Source organism: Mytilus californianus, unplaced genomic scaffold (genome assembly GCF_021869535.1).
Source record: "Mytilus californianus isolate M0D057914Y unplaced genomic scaffold, xbMytCali1.0.p SCAF_2, whole genome shotgun sequence".
NCBI classification, from domain to species: Eukaryota; Metazoa; Mollusca; class Bivalvia; order Mytilida; family Mytilidae; genus Mytilus; species Mytilus californianus.
Genome location: NW_026262668.1, coordinates 24,204,696 through 24,220,276, shown reverse-complemented (window position 1 = coordinate 24,220,276; position 15,581 = coordinate 24,204,696). Strand labels below are relative to the sequence as shown.

Here is a 15,581-nt window from a genome sequence, read left to right as displayed (position 1 = left end):
TATTCACCAGATGTCTGTCTTGTTGTACTTTATATTTCTACGTGTTATTGTGATGTCTTTCTCTTGATGTCCACTTTGCATTTGAGTACATTTTGATTCTAGTTTTGTTGTTTCAGTGTGTTTCTAGTCTTTTAAATGAAAATAACACTTTATTAATTTCTTGCGTCCAAAGTGTGCTTAAAGACCCAGCCTCTCCGGGAACGGCCAGACCCAAACATTTGAAAGCATAGGATGTGTCAATTCTAAAGAGTGAAGAGCTATATGATCAAAAGGAACCTACAAAAATCATTTAAATTCAACTTTGCTTGACGGAGTTGGAACCTTAGCATAAAATATACATTGTTCACTTTTTGTTGACTCGTTTATACAATGCTATAATTAACAGACAGGCGTCTGTAAAAGGAGCAAGCATGATGAACTTGAATGCAGTGTTTTATTTATTTTTTATCAATTCCAAATATGTTTAAAAAAGCTGAATTGGGGCTGTTATAAAGACGGCGTGGGGTGGGGGCAATCACAAGCAAAACGTCAAAGAAAAACCGAAATTAAAAAGCCAAGAAAAAAAGAAAACGGGCGAAAAGAAAAGAAATTTCATGTTTCAAGCACCAAATAAGGTTCATTTTCACGGTACAAGATGTTTTCAAAAACAATTCTATTGTTGTATTTAAGTATGTCTGTATTTAGTTGAATACCTACATTTATTTTTACATGGTGCAGGTTAATGATCTTATAAATCAATCAGCAGTGGTGTCAATAACATGTTTCGAAAAGTCTTAAATTCATATATTGATATGTCTGGATAAATTACATATCTGTCTGACGATCAATCTGAAGGGAGCTGCTTTTGGCATACAAATAAGTGGACGGGATACTGAACCCATAAGGACAAGTATAAAGGTACATGAAGATATCAAAATTTAACACAATACTTTGTTCAGACGTTCAATTATTTGTTCCTAATAAGAATAGAAGAGACACAGGGATTCACGTCAACCAAAAAAGCCGCCAAACAACACAGGCAACCGAGGGAAAAAAAAATCTGGACATTCAATATTCGTTTTTTTTTTATTCGTATTTAACTTCCAATTCTTTTGGCCAAACCGTTTCTGATGAAATTATTTTCAGACATTTGCTGCACACACAGTTACATACAGGTTACTTGGATTAATTGTAATAACATAATAATAACAATAGTATATTACACATTTAAGCAGATCATAGCTATTGGCTTTCAAATTCTGTAATGAGACAAGAATTATTAACATAGTATGATTGACAATGAGACAACTCTCACACAGATACCAATTGACGTAGAAGTTGGCAACTATAGGTCATCGTACTATGGCCTTCAACAATGAGCAAAATCAATACTGCATACAAATAGCAAGCTATAAAAGGCCCCGAACTGACAAACGTAAAGAAAGACTAGTATGATTAAGCTAAGATTGAAAAGATATATGATGAGTAATAACGAGAGCACAAATGACGAAATCATCATAATTAAAGATGGTGTATACTACTTCTAACTTACATCAAAACAGTTGCCTAGTACAACAGCATTTTCAGACTTGGTAAAAAATTAGAGTAGGCGAACGCTAATGGTAGGTAAGTATATCTCATTAAAGACGTCATTCAGCAATGTCTGTCATATCTGCATACTTGTGTAACATAATTAATTATCCAGAAATATAAAACCTTGACCTACTAATCTTATCAAAAAAAGGGGGACTGTCTTTTGCTTGTTTTGTCCACTTATATGAAAAGTTGGATAGATGTATGCACTTGTAATAACAGTGTCCATACATTAAAAAGTAAATGAAAATGTTAGAAAGGAAAGAGAAAGGCGTTCCTTTGCAATTCTTGCGAGTTTTTAAAAAAAAAATTAGGGGCGGGAGGGGGGGGGGGGGTAATTGTTCTTTAATGTTTTATACTTTAATAGATGCTTTGGTGCATCACTGACAACACATAAAGTTAAATCGAGCATTTAAATCAAAACAAAACAAATCAAACACTTTATTGTCTTATAAATCATAAAAGATTTGTGACATAATGAACATAATAAATACACAATGAAAATAAAAATCATAATCCAAACCAAAGGGAAAATTTATTGCAGTAAATTTGTATTCAAAAGGGGTATTGTCTGTACTGACCAATTGTTTATTATTCCCTCTTAGGGTGTTTAACTCTGGTTTAAATTATTGTGTAAAAATAAAGCGTTTTGACCACCACAAAAAATCATCAATATGTATATAGAAATCCAGTGCAATCGATTAAAAGGACCAAAGAAACGCTCGAGTGGTTTTTCTAAACGTTACCGACTATGACAGTTGCAATCAACCCCGTCCACATAAATTGTAAGAACCTTTATTGCACTGCAGTCACATCCCTATTTAGATTGTCATTGCAGGAATTCCAAATTTGGATATGAATTTATGATTTGGGGATGGGGTGTTGTAATGAAATGAAACTCAATGAAGATATTCCCGTGACAATTTTCCTATAATACTGATATATTGAATTTATAAATTTCTTTTATGTCTCGTCAGTCAAAAATACTTATGTGTATTCACTTTTCACCTTTATTGACCATTGCAACGAACCCGTACGTTCCGGGGAAAATGTATCAACCAATTACAAAACAAATGTACATACATAAAAACTAGAAACTTAAAACAATTATCAAAAGTAGAGGAATCTCATTGTATCAGAATTATTTAAAACTTAAATATGAATACAAAAGAATGGTTTTGTAGAATTACATCAACAATACTTCTAGGAAACAAATGTGAGATGCATTTTAGTATTTATTCTAGATGGAAACAATATTATATAATATTTAGTTACAGCGACCTAGATCACCTGAATAATATTTAGCTAACAAACTGACTGGTTACTAAAAAATTATATTTTATATCTAAACGATGTTGCTCGTTTGATTTATATTTGCTTTTTAAATATTTGTTATTGGTATGCCATTAAAAAAGAAATACCTAAAACAAAAGCCATTCCGTAGAATAAAAATAGGATAATAAATATTGGTGAACATTTGAAAAGACCAAAATTTAGATTTAATTTATCACATTTTATTGAATTTTCATTTATCGGTAAGTTTTAAACACAATAAATAAACAAGTAATTAATCAAAACAATTAAATAAACAAAACAAATAACCAAAAAATAAAAAAAAGTAACCTCCCATCCTTATTTTTTTTTATGTAATTCAAAGCAATATATATATAAATTTTAGAAATAATTTCAACAAATCTTTTGGTGTTAGATAAAAATCTATAAAAATCGTTATTCTACTATTAAAACATCAAACATGTAACTTATCTTTTATTTTTGTGTTAATGCAATAATAAGCAGTTATGTTTAATGTTATTATGTAGTTTTCATCATCGATTTTACGTCAAACAGAAAATTTATCACATAACATCAAACAAAACTATACATCACAGCACAAAAGGAGCATCGCAGACTCCGACCTCTTTGACAATTTTACAGTAGTTTAGTTAGCATTTCTGAACTATTATTTGGCAAAATTGAGCATTAAATATTTGAAATAAATTCCTTGATTTCTCACGGAAATGTAACAATATATCTGATTTGTATAAATCAATCCTTTCAACAATCTGTCTTAGAAAGTCTGTTTCTTTTTTCCACTTTGTTTAGTTTTGCTATGATTTACAGTCCATCTTATATAGGATAAGATAAAAGGATATACAACACATGAACAATTCTAAATTGTTTCTAATCGTGGGAATTTGGGAAAATAAATGTATTTACGACCTGCTAAATCTAAGAAAAATGCAACCAGAAAAATATTTATTTTGATATATTCATGTATCAAGGTGATGCGACCTATTTTCAATTTTGGAACAGAAAGAAACAATAATTTATTTCGAAAGTGATAAATTATTTAGCTGCAATGAGTTGTTATTTCGATTGTGATAAATTATTTAGTCCACATATTCAAGTAAATAATGCATACTTGATAGTACATTCATTTCGTATTTATTTTATACTTAACTTTTTAAAAAATTTTATTTATGTTATTCAATATATTATTAATTATTGTTTGGGACTTACAACTTGCTTGCTTTAATGAATCACAATAAAAATCGTATACATTTAAAAAATGTAATGTCTGGAATATGTGCGAAATGTTAAATGAATATTGATTATTGCACCATCTTTTATCGTTTTTCTAAGACGTAAATGGTTTCATTTCTACTTTTTCTTTCACTGACAGAAATATAAATTATGGCTTTATATCATTGATTTGTTTGGTATTATTTTAGGAGACGAGTTATTTGTTTCTCATTCTCTTTACTTAAAACAAACAAAAATCAATGAAAAGCAAATCTAAATGTATGAAAAGATAATTACTACCGTCTACACATTTGACCGGCCATTGAATGACCAAATACCGAAAAGAACACAATTGAGCAGACGACTCAAACGTTCGTTATTATTTGGTCCAATCGTTTGGTTATCAACTGTTTTTTTTTATATATGGAACATTTAGTGTTTATCTTACTAGTGCTTGTTCAATAATAATCAATAATACATTAACCTACAAATTAAACAACATTTCTTTTTATCTTTGAATAATTTGAAAATCCAATATTAATACCCATTAGCCTACTTTCTGTTCTTTTTACAATTTCACACGGAAAAGGCGAGGGAATAAAATGACAATGCATGTTTAACGAAAACGAGATGAAATACTAATGAATACGACATATATAGGACGAAATCAGGCACATGTACAGTCTAAACAATTAATCTAATTAGCAAGTTTAAAATCATGAACGTTGTTATTTATATTTCCAAAGGCATATTTTTTAGAGTAACGTTACGTAGCGTGAACGGAAAAGACCTTATCTGTAAACTGTATCTTTTTGTTTTGATTTATTAAATAATGACCTTCTGTCAATTTACTTAATTCAATCTTGAAGATATGTTTTAAACTTTGCATACAACTTTTGTCATTGTCATGCTTGAGTAGTTTTAATTTACTATAATGGAACATTGCTAATCTGCAGCTTTATTTGGTTCATGTTATTGTTTTTCGTGATTCAACTATGCATTTTGTTGGAATCTGTTTACATTTAAGGTGTTTACAATACACTGCAATAATATTGAAACTTTAATATTTTCAATAACATAAATGAGTAAATGGGGTTTTAGTAGAAGTAGTATTTTTAAATTGATAAATAGAAATTATTCAAATTATAATTTGTTTTCTTCGTTTGAAAATTAATCAAACACTATAGTGCAGTTATTAAAAAATCTTATTTTTATCTGAATAGATACAACTTCACTTAATTAAAAATCTTTTAATTCACTAACATTAGTTCTAAAACAAAAAAAATATGAGGCTAAAATAAGACATCAAGAGAATAATAATTCAAGCATCAAATTCTCTTTGAGGTTTATATTTAAAAGTGATCAAGCTAGCGTTGTAATGGACTTTTTTAACTTCATTGCCTAGAGAGTTCTTTATTCAGGACATAAATCACTTTTGACAAGTAGCTCGTATTATAATATTTAGGTACGACGATTACAAAAGCATTACGCTTTGCACAGCAAGAAACTCCACTATAAATGAGATGTTGAGTACATACTGGAAAATTCTCACTATCGCCACCTTTTTAAATTCATTAAATTACCGAAAAATCATGTGGAGTAAAGTGTTTAGAATTTTATCAAATTTGAACAGACATGGAGCGACCTTTTTAAAGACACTGACTTACAGATACATGCACAGGAAATCAATGTGATATGGTAAAATTTTAAAATTTGCTATGTCAAGGTTTTAGCAATTGTAACTTATTCAATCCATCAGAAAATACGACATACAATTTTAAAAAGAAATCTTATCTTCAATATATAACGTGTTTGGGATTTAAAAAAAAAGTTTGATATTTTTATTTATTAAAAAAACCGCAGGTATAAAGGTACACTTACACTTTCAAATATATTTTATTTACAAAATAAGTTTTTGTGTAATTTTACACTGTTATTCCTACATTTGGTCATTGATAATTTACTTGTGAAATTGTACACCGTTGTCGGACAGTCCAATGTCAATTTCCTTGTATATTTCTTATTTTCATCCATCAGTGGTCTTAAAGGCTTTAGGTGTCATCAGAGACATATGTCTCTGGTGTCATATACAGTTAAATATTCAATTATGTCCATATAGTATGACAAGGCGGAACGGATTTACTACTTCTGATCTCATAAAGATATTGGGAGTATTTTTACTTTTGAAAATGCTTTGAAGCTAAAATATTCCTCATGATTTTCGAATTTAGCTTGTAAATTTCCTCTAATGACAATTCGATTGCATTAGTAATACTGAACATATTTTATTATAAATTCTTTTTTATTGGTCATTAGTTGTTACGAGAAAATTTATTATCTTGTGTGCACGTGTCTACATAATAAGAAGCAAAATCAACACTATATCGTAGTTTTCTTATGAAAAACAGAATCTTTATATTTATTCTATATTTCATCTCATTTAGAACACATGCGATTAAAACGTAAGGTTTTATTCAAACGATAAGTATTTTAGATGTGTAAAAATCTAAATCTGGACAGATATATTTTTGGTTGGTAATATTCGTTACAGACACGAGTATTTTTGTAAACAATCCCCGATGAAGTCGGCCATTAACAAACTTCGTAATGAGAACAAAACACATTTTGTACGATAATCGGGGTTCTAATAAAACAATTTTATGAAATTTGTGTATGTATTATTTCACCAGTTTGTTAAAAAGTTCAACAATACAGCATTTTATATCAAACGAAACACTTTCAGAATATAATTGTGGACAAGTAAGACTTGAATGGCCAAAGCCATACCAGATTCATCTCGAGAATTTTTATATTATTAAAGATGCATTACAAAAATCCATCCCCAAATTTTGTTTTAAACCAATATTAAAATTTGTATTTGCTATTTTAGAAGTGTTACTTATTCTAAGACCTAGAATCAAAACATCAATTATTTAGTTTATTTGAATTTATTATGTTTTATATATATTTTTTTACTTTGTATATAAATGAGGGCAAGTTATATCTTTCTGTCGAACTGTTAAAAAAATAATTACAAAATTGAAAGCAATTTTATATGGGCATGTTAGGTAGGAAAACAATTTTAAAATAAAGTAATAGTAAGTTATATTCAATAAAATATCAAATCTGTATAACAATTATTTAATATCATTTAACTGAAATAAATGTACACTTAATAAAACTGCAGAATTCAAAAAATTACATATTGTACACTTTGTAATTGTTTTAGATGGAAGTTTTCAAATCATGAGTACAACAACATGTCTATTTTTCACTACCCCAGCTGACAGGAAGTCACAAAACAACTGTTGGGTTGAAATATAAATGACTAAATAAGAAACACCCTTACCTTGTGCATACTGCATTCGTCTCATCCATGGATAAATTTGTGGAGATCCTCCGTAGCTCTGGTCAGCTGGTCTGGGTGAGTGTGGTGTCTGAGATTGTTGAGGAAGGGGTGATATCGGGGGTGGTTGTTGCGATGGTGGCGATCTATTTCTGTCCACGTTTGTCAGTTGACCGTTTGGGTAGTACGAACTATTACTATTTGAAGATGTTCTTATGTTGCACGACCGGTCATTTGATGAATGCATGTGATGAACATTCTGTATATTTGGAGTCCCTCCATGGATACTATGGGGTGACGAACACGGGCTAGAATGCGGCATATGACTCAATCGCTGTGTAGCATAATAGTCCACACTGTGATCTTCTGATCGTTCGTCTTTTGCAGAAAACGGGTATCTGGATCCGTGGAAACTGGGGTATATTCCTCCGGAATGTTGAAATGTTCCATTTCTGTGAAAATTTCCTTCGGCACAACTTTCCAATCCAACTGTCTGTCCGTAACATGTAGACAGTGAATTGACGAAGTAGGAACTCATTTGGTATAATAGTGTTTTATTTTCAGATCGTAAAACTGTCTAATGCGGTCAGGGTCGGACGAGGATGAATTATGTCAATTTCTTCGTTTATGGGATGCCTCTTTGACTTTAACTGCAGTCGCCACTGAAATGAAGCCATTTTGATCACGTGAGTTAAAATATCCAATAGTAAATCAATTTTAAATGCAGGTTTATGGATTCACATGTCAACATAAGAGCGATAAATTTTAATCAAGGTTTTCAAAATTTAACGTAACCCATTAAATTAATTAATTATAACAAATTTATACTTTACCTGTCCTTGAACAGTTAGACCGTGTCCCTTGTTTTTATAGTTTGCACATCCCGACATTATTTAACAAGTGTACACTATCAGTCTTTACCGTGTAAATAAAACTTGATCTGTCGATCTTTCAACCCACGTGGGCATAAACTTACACTTCGTATGGGTCACTGATTACGACATATTACCCAATGAAAACGATCTTCGTACCATTTTTACAAAAACCGACAAAAATCTACCAAAAACTAAATCTAAGAATATATTAATGTGTGCATAATCTGCGCTCTGTTTAATATTTCTAGCTTACAAATTTACGTCGAGGAAAAGTCATTTACAACTAACATTAGCCCACTTATAAAAAGACACATTTCCAACCAGTTTACTCGTGTAAAATGTTTTTATGATGCCGATGATAAATTATTGCGAGTCAACTAGCTGAAGTATGATAAAAGAAGCTGTTCCTTGGACGACTCTACTAAGTATGTATATTCATAGTTAATGCGATTTTGACGACCATATTATAATATTTTGATGTTCTCAAGATATGCCCATTCATACCTTTTCACAACTTACAACTGAAAATCTTAAGTATACAATAATCTTTTTAAACAGAAAAGTTGTTTCGGTCAGTTGCCTCTAAAATGAGAGAAATAAATCAACTCTTAAGTGGAGAAATGTATGTATACACTTGAAAGAAATTACCGCTACATTGATTTACAAACACAAGAAAAAGGCATGTCTAGCTATATATCTAGTTGTATAGTTAAAAAGAATGTTTTTTGTCATCTTTGATAAAGGTGTGTAGAAAAAAGCGACAAAATTTATGTTTTCTATATATATATATCGTCATTTGACACCTAGATTTGTAATTGAGTTTAAATCGTTTGAATTTATTTTGAAATGTTTGCATATATATATATATATATATATCCAAAAATGATACAAATGAAATCAAAAACGTATAACTTTCCCTTCGTTATACACAATACATTATCCCAACGCATTCCCCTTACATACTCTTTTAAAATCTTTTTGTATATCCTATTCTACAAAATCTCATATTGAAACAATATAGCGTATTTTAAAATCCAGTTTCTTTCAAATCTACGATTATTTACAATTTTCCACAATGTTACACATTTTAGTCACCTTTGAAAAAAAGTCATACGTTTATCAAAGTAAAATTCTTATTTATAGCCCATTGTTTGCTTTTGTCCTTCTTATATTTTTATCAAATGATTGCAAAATGTGTTTGAACAAATCAGACTTTGGAGAAATGAACATTTATTATCCATCGATCTGGAACAATTTACTCGGCCAAACGATTTTCAATGGATAACACATTTGAAAAGGTCTTAGTATATACATTACGACGTTTTTAAGATCCATTAAACATTCATCATTTTCCAATCTCTGTTAATATACAAAGTTCTTTTAAATTCCTCCTTCTGTACAAATTTAACTTGTAAGTTGAAAATAATTTGTGATTTTTATAACCACGACATGATCATAAGAATATTTTGTCACTTATTTTCTTTTTAAATTTTCCGTCTTTACTTTTAAGTTTTTGGTCATTCTTTTCACCTTTTACATATTGCATTAATTTTGCAGCAATAAATACCTAAAGACATCATTTTATTTTATTTTAGGTTTGATGCTCATAAAGATTTTATGCATTCTGAGTTTTTAGTGTTGGTATAGTGGATCACACCTGATCGGTATTCTACAGAACACGTCCAAAGAAAGCATGTTTTTTTCTTCTTCATATGTTTATATTATCCAGTATATTTTCTTTTACTTTTCAGTTTTCGACATACCTATCCTCGGACACGAATTTTATCTTTAAATATACCAATTAGAAAATATCTATACCAAATAAAAAATTACAGGAATTATAGACAACTGAACACAATAAGGTATGGGTTGCTCATTGTCGAAGGATGGCCATACGGTGACCAATAGTTGCTTTAATCTGCGTCATTTGGTCTCTAGTGTCTCATTTGCAACCATACTGCATCTTCTTGTTTCTAAACTAACACACACACACACACACACACACACACACACACAATATGTATCTCTTTTTTTCTCTGCATTTTTAATATGCCCTGACAGTTATGCTTTAGTCAGACATTTTTGAAACCCTTTGTTGTTAAATTATAAATGCTATATCATCAACAAATTTAATCTTTTCGATACAGTGGAATTGTATTTCCAACACTACCTTGTAAATGCTTAGGAAATCAAACAAACTAAAAACTACAATTATGACGTAGTTTGCCTAAAGTTTCAAAGGTATGAATTTTTCCAAATGACGCATTGACCTAGTGAATACTATAGTCCTAAGATTCACCATGCAATGAATTAGATTGCACGGTATCCTTGTCACCAAGAAACAAATAAAATTCTTCACATAACAATCAACATTAAAATGCTACATCATTCATTTAAAACTTATGATAGATTTCTGCTTCTTTTGTAAAAGAGAGGCGAAAGATACCAAAGGGACATTCAAACTCATATGTCGAAAACAAACTGACAATGCCATGACAAAAAAATGAAAAATGACAAAGACAAACAACAGTACACAAAAAACAACACAGAAAACTAAAGACTGAGCAACACGAACCCAACCAAAAATCGAGGTGATCTCAGGTGATCTGGCAGGGTAAGCAGATCCTGCTCCAAATGTGACACTTGTTTAATAGAAAGAGTATAAACATCCAATTAAGGAGACAATAAAGAACAATAAAGAACATTAAGTCTGAACGAAAAACTAACGATGTTGGCGGGATGTGGAGCAGGATCTGCTTACCCGTCTTTTTGTAAATGAAAAGAGATATTTCAATGAATGTTATTTTCTTTCTTTTTTCAAGTAATTGGTTGTATACTTTTGATACTTTAACAAAAAAAAAAAAAGGACAAGATTAAAACTTCTATGAATCGTCAAGTTTTTCCACAATCCTTCCTTATGGGAAACCGATTAAGATACGACTAGAGACCAGCAAAGGTTTTTAAAATTATTCTTGCAGAAGAGCATGCGCAAATTTGCTTAGTTACTTGATGTTGGAGGAGCTTCATATTCAAAAATATCCCCACGACGAAACAAGAATACGAAAAGAGATACTTATATTTTGACCCTGAAACAAACCATGTCTAAATTAATTGTTGATAATCCAAATCAAACTTTGGCAATTCAGCTAAACAAACCAAATAAAACTATGGTAATGCAGCTAAACAATTCAAATAAACCTATGGTAATGCAGCTAAACAATCCAAATAAAACTATGGTAATGCAGCTAAACAAACAAAATAAAAATATGGCAATGCAGCTAAACAAACCAAATCAAACTATGCTTATGCAGCTAAACAAACCAAAGAAACTATCAGATTCTATTTTCAAATCGAAAGCATCTCCATTTTGCGCATGTTGATCTTAGTAGATGGATGTTAGGATACATATCTCAGTAGAGCACAATTCGTATGTTTCACATATCGATTGTTCGATCAATCGACATAAGAAAAATCTTTAAGTTTTGAATTTATTCTCACTTTGTATCAACATTTAATATCATACTAGTTTATCGCAACCTCTCATTGCGGTTATCATTACATAATCACTTCAAAGTCCCTACTGTATTACAACCGTTTAATCTTTCCAAGACAATTGCACATAGTACAAATGATGTTTTTTTTTCTGCATGATACATTATTTGTTCCAATGACACCGTATTAATAAAACTGTGTTTATCAACATTAAAAATCTGTTCGAATCAATAGAAAGTTTATTTAATGCACTGTTTTATGGTCACACTTTCATAAACCTTACTATCCCTGGGGTTCATTTATTAATTGTTCAATTGCGATAGATTTATTTATATAATGTATTAGAAAACAATACATCTGTATTGATAATAATATTGTTTTTCAAACACTGAGGGATCACGTAGCAACTAAAGCTGCATGGGATCACTATCTGAGGACTGCTCGATTATTACAATAATAAGTTTTCAATTGCTGATGGGAATACATCAATTGTATATTTAATTTTTAACTCTGTTAAAATACATATGTAACAAAAGATTAAACAATCTTTACTTTGGACGTTACAAAACAATGGGGAAAAGAATCAGTACTAATTACATGGAGAAGGGGAGATGTAATATTTTCGAACTAAAACTTACATTACATGGGTAAATAAACCAGGAATGACGTATATAAATGCATGATTCTAACCAAATATGGTAGTGATAATAGGTGCTCCGAAAAGATAAAACAGACAAGTATGGATACGTGTGTATTTGAATTTTGTATGCGAACACCGACTTTAAATTATGGTGAACAGACAACCACATTCATGATTGAATAGCTATATAGTCCGTACTTTACACAGGAAAAGCATTGAAGAATATTTTTTTTAAAATCTACCGTACTGAAAACAATCGAGATGAATTAAACTGTTAAAAGTCAGTTAACAAAATATTTTGATCCATTTTTTAATCATATATCTTAGGTCAATTAACTCTAAATAACTTTTTCTCGTTTAATAAAAAAAAAAAAACAACAAATACAAACTAGTGTACACAAGAAAATATACACAAAACAACAACCGAAAAAAAAAAGATCTTTTTGTCAAAATTAAATTGTGATGCAAAGCTAAGCAATAAATGGTATTAACATGTAAAATTAGCTCGTCAGTGTATCTGTGAATGTCCATTTAAAATGTTACAGTGTTTAAACCACAGTTATAATTGAAAACCAACGACATGTATCGTTATTGAAGCTCAGTTTACACTTGGATATCACAATAAGCATAAACTAGCAATTTTCTGGCCGATAAATTAGTCCCCCAGACAATGTGAATAGCCCATAACGAGAGCGATTTTATGTTCATCGCATTGGCTTTACGGGTTTTCAAGTAGATAGAAATATTAGCGTTGTCGGAAGAAACATTTTTACAAAATTTATTGTCTCTAAATCTTTCTCGACGTATTCAGACTCCGGAGTCAATTATCTTTTTACGGTGAAGCAGAAAATACGAGAGGAATTTTAATATTTCTCGTGTGTTAAAGCAATTTGACGCATTTTAACTGTTCATGGATTTTAACAAAAAAGAGGTGTGATCGGATGTTGTGAAAACTTAGACAATACTATTTGACACGGATTTGTTACAATAAATATAAGAATAATTTATGTAAGGTTTTAAACAAACTACTTTGACAGAAAATTTCACGGATAACATACATCAAGAAGAATAGAGGAACCCATAAGTGTCCGTATCGAATAGCAGATTGGACCGTATAATTGTAAATTTATTATTTTTATCAGTTCATGGAAGTCAAAAGAAAAGAAACAAACCTGTGAAAGAAAATAATTTACTGCTGCTCAAAGTTGTCAAGTTTACGTCATTTAAAAATACCAGCATATTCAAATTTGCTCAGATAAAAATTGGGTTCTTAATTGTACTAGGCACCTTGCATTTTTTTCGCCAGAATAATTATAAAAATAACTTTAGCAACTATGTAAATTAAAATTCTGTTTAAGATGTTATCCTGCAAGAGCTCGAAGAAAATAATTAACAAACAAAAATTCATTTCATTTGGATGAAATGACAAGAAGTTTTCAAGTCTAACGTATTAAAACGATAAACTAATTTCTTGTGCGAACACTTATTTCACTTTCATAAGGTTAAAAGTGATTTTTCATTTCTACACAAATTGGACAAACTTATTTGCTTCCCGAAGCGAAAAATTTAATCATTGGAGACGAGAAACGAACGCAAACCATGGAACCTTCTCAGCAATGGAATGCGAATGATAAATGTATTTCTTAAGAAACGCCGATAGAACTTTGAAACATGTCGGATTGTTCTTGAAAAATGGTTGTTAATAATACCTTTTTCTTTATTATTTCTCGCCCTAAAACCCATGTATCTTCCTTTTAGGAAAATAATTACAATCTCGCGAGACTTGACCTCACGTCTGCAACCAGTAATGGCGGTTACTGGACAATAGCTGCTAAAGTATTGACCGAAATTACTACACTCTAAGAAAAAGACATTTATTTTTTTCTGACTCACAAAGCTTTATTTGATTCACTAGAGCGTTCGTATTGGAATGATTAAACGTCGAGGGAAATATATTTGAAATCTATTTCACTTGCTCAAGAATTCGGCATACAAATGCATTTCAAATTCATCAAACGAAAACGAATTCTTACATTGTATTAAAAAGGCATGGGAAAGTTCCAACACAATCACTAAGGAAATGAAATGTCGAATTTTCTGAAATCCAATCCCCATTCCAATATTAAGTTTTAAGATTTAACTCGTTTATTTCAAAAAGTTTAATGGTTACAATTTTCTCCAAGGAAGACCCATGACGCAGTTGTTATTAAGATAGTCTGTTTGTCTCTTAATCTAAAAAGTGAAGAAAGAAAAAACAAAAACAAAAACCAGGAAAAACAAAAAGTACTTTAGTTTTGTCAATATATCATTCGAATAAAAAAGCAGAGAAAATTTTAAATAATTTATGTCATGTATTATGATATGATTAATATCAGTAAATTATGCAGTGGAACAGGTTCACTATCTCTTGAAATTATTAATGAATGAGTTAAAATAATGGAACCTTTTTGTACGTTTACAACCTTTGTGTTTATGAGAGATACACAAAGAAGGAAATATTTACCACGAAAACTTATTGCCAAAAAAAAACCAAGTTCAAACTGGATATAATCCATGCGCATAAACAAATGAATATATAAATTAAATTATAATTAAAAAAACAGCAAAATGTAAATAAATAAAATTAGAAACAAAACAAAACTGTTTCACTTAAAATTGTAAAACATATAATTCATTGCAACTGAAGCCTTGGATAGAAATTTATTATTTAAACAATTTTTTATAATAATTTCTATTATTTATTCATTTGTTTCTTTTTATAGCAATTTGTTCGTTCTAAAGACACATTCAAAGCAAATCAATCTGTGAACTTTCTAGGAAAGCACAGAAGTATGATCTTTCGATTTCGCCGAGGTTTTTTTCTTTCATCCTTTCAGTCGAGGTTAGCTTTCTAATACAAAGGTTTAATAGAATAACTTCAAATTAGAACATTCGTGCTTAAATTTTTTTTTCGAAATTGATACATTGAGGCCCTTTTATGTATCCCCCCTCCCCAACTTGAAAAGAAAATGAACGGTACAAACGTAAGTATACAAGTACTGTATCAGGCACTGTATTTTTAGGGGATAAAATGTATGCGTTTTGCTGCTAGGGAGTAAACCGTTTGTTGCTTTTGATACGACAAAAATATAAG

The 15,581-nt window shown here is 30.2% G+C and overlaps 1 protein-coding gene across 2 annotated transcripts in view; it reads right to left on the bottom strand.

The window, feature by feature from the left end:
• Positions 1-15,581, bottom strand: part of LOC127729522 (homeobox protein Hox-B4-like) — a 66,167-nt gene that overhangs the window by 19,793 nt on the left and 30,793 nt on the right. For both annotated transcript variants that reach the window (XM_052237358.1, XM_052237359.1), the window contains exon 2: positions 7,445-8,103. In XM_052237358.1, coding sequence (XP_052093318.1) covers positions 7,445-7,979 — 535 coding nt within the window. In that variant the 5' untranslated portion in view covers positions 7,980-8,103. The remainder of the gene's footprint in view (positions 1-7,444; positions 8,104-15,581) is intronic.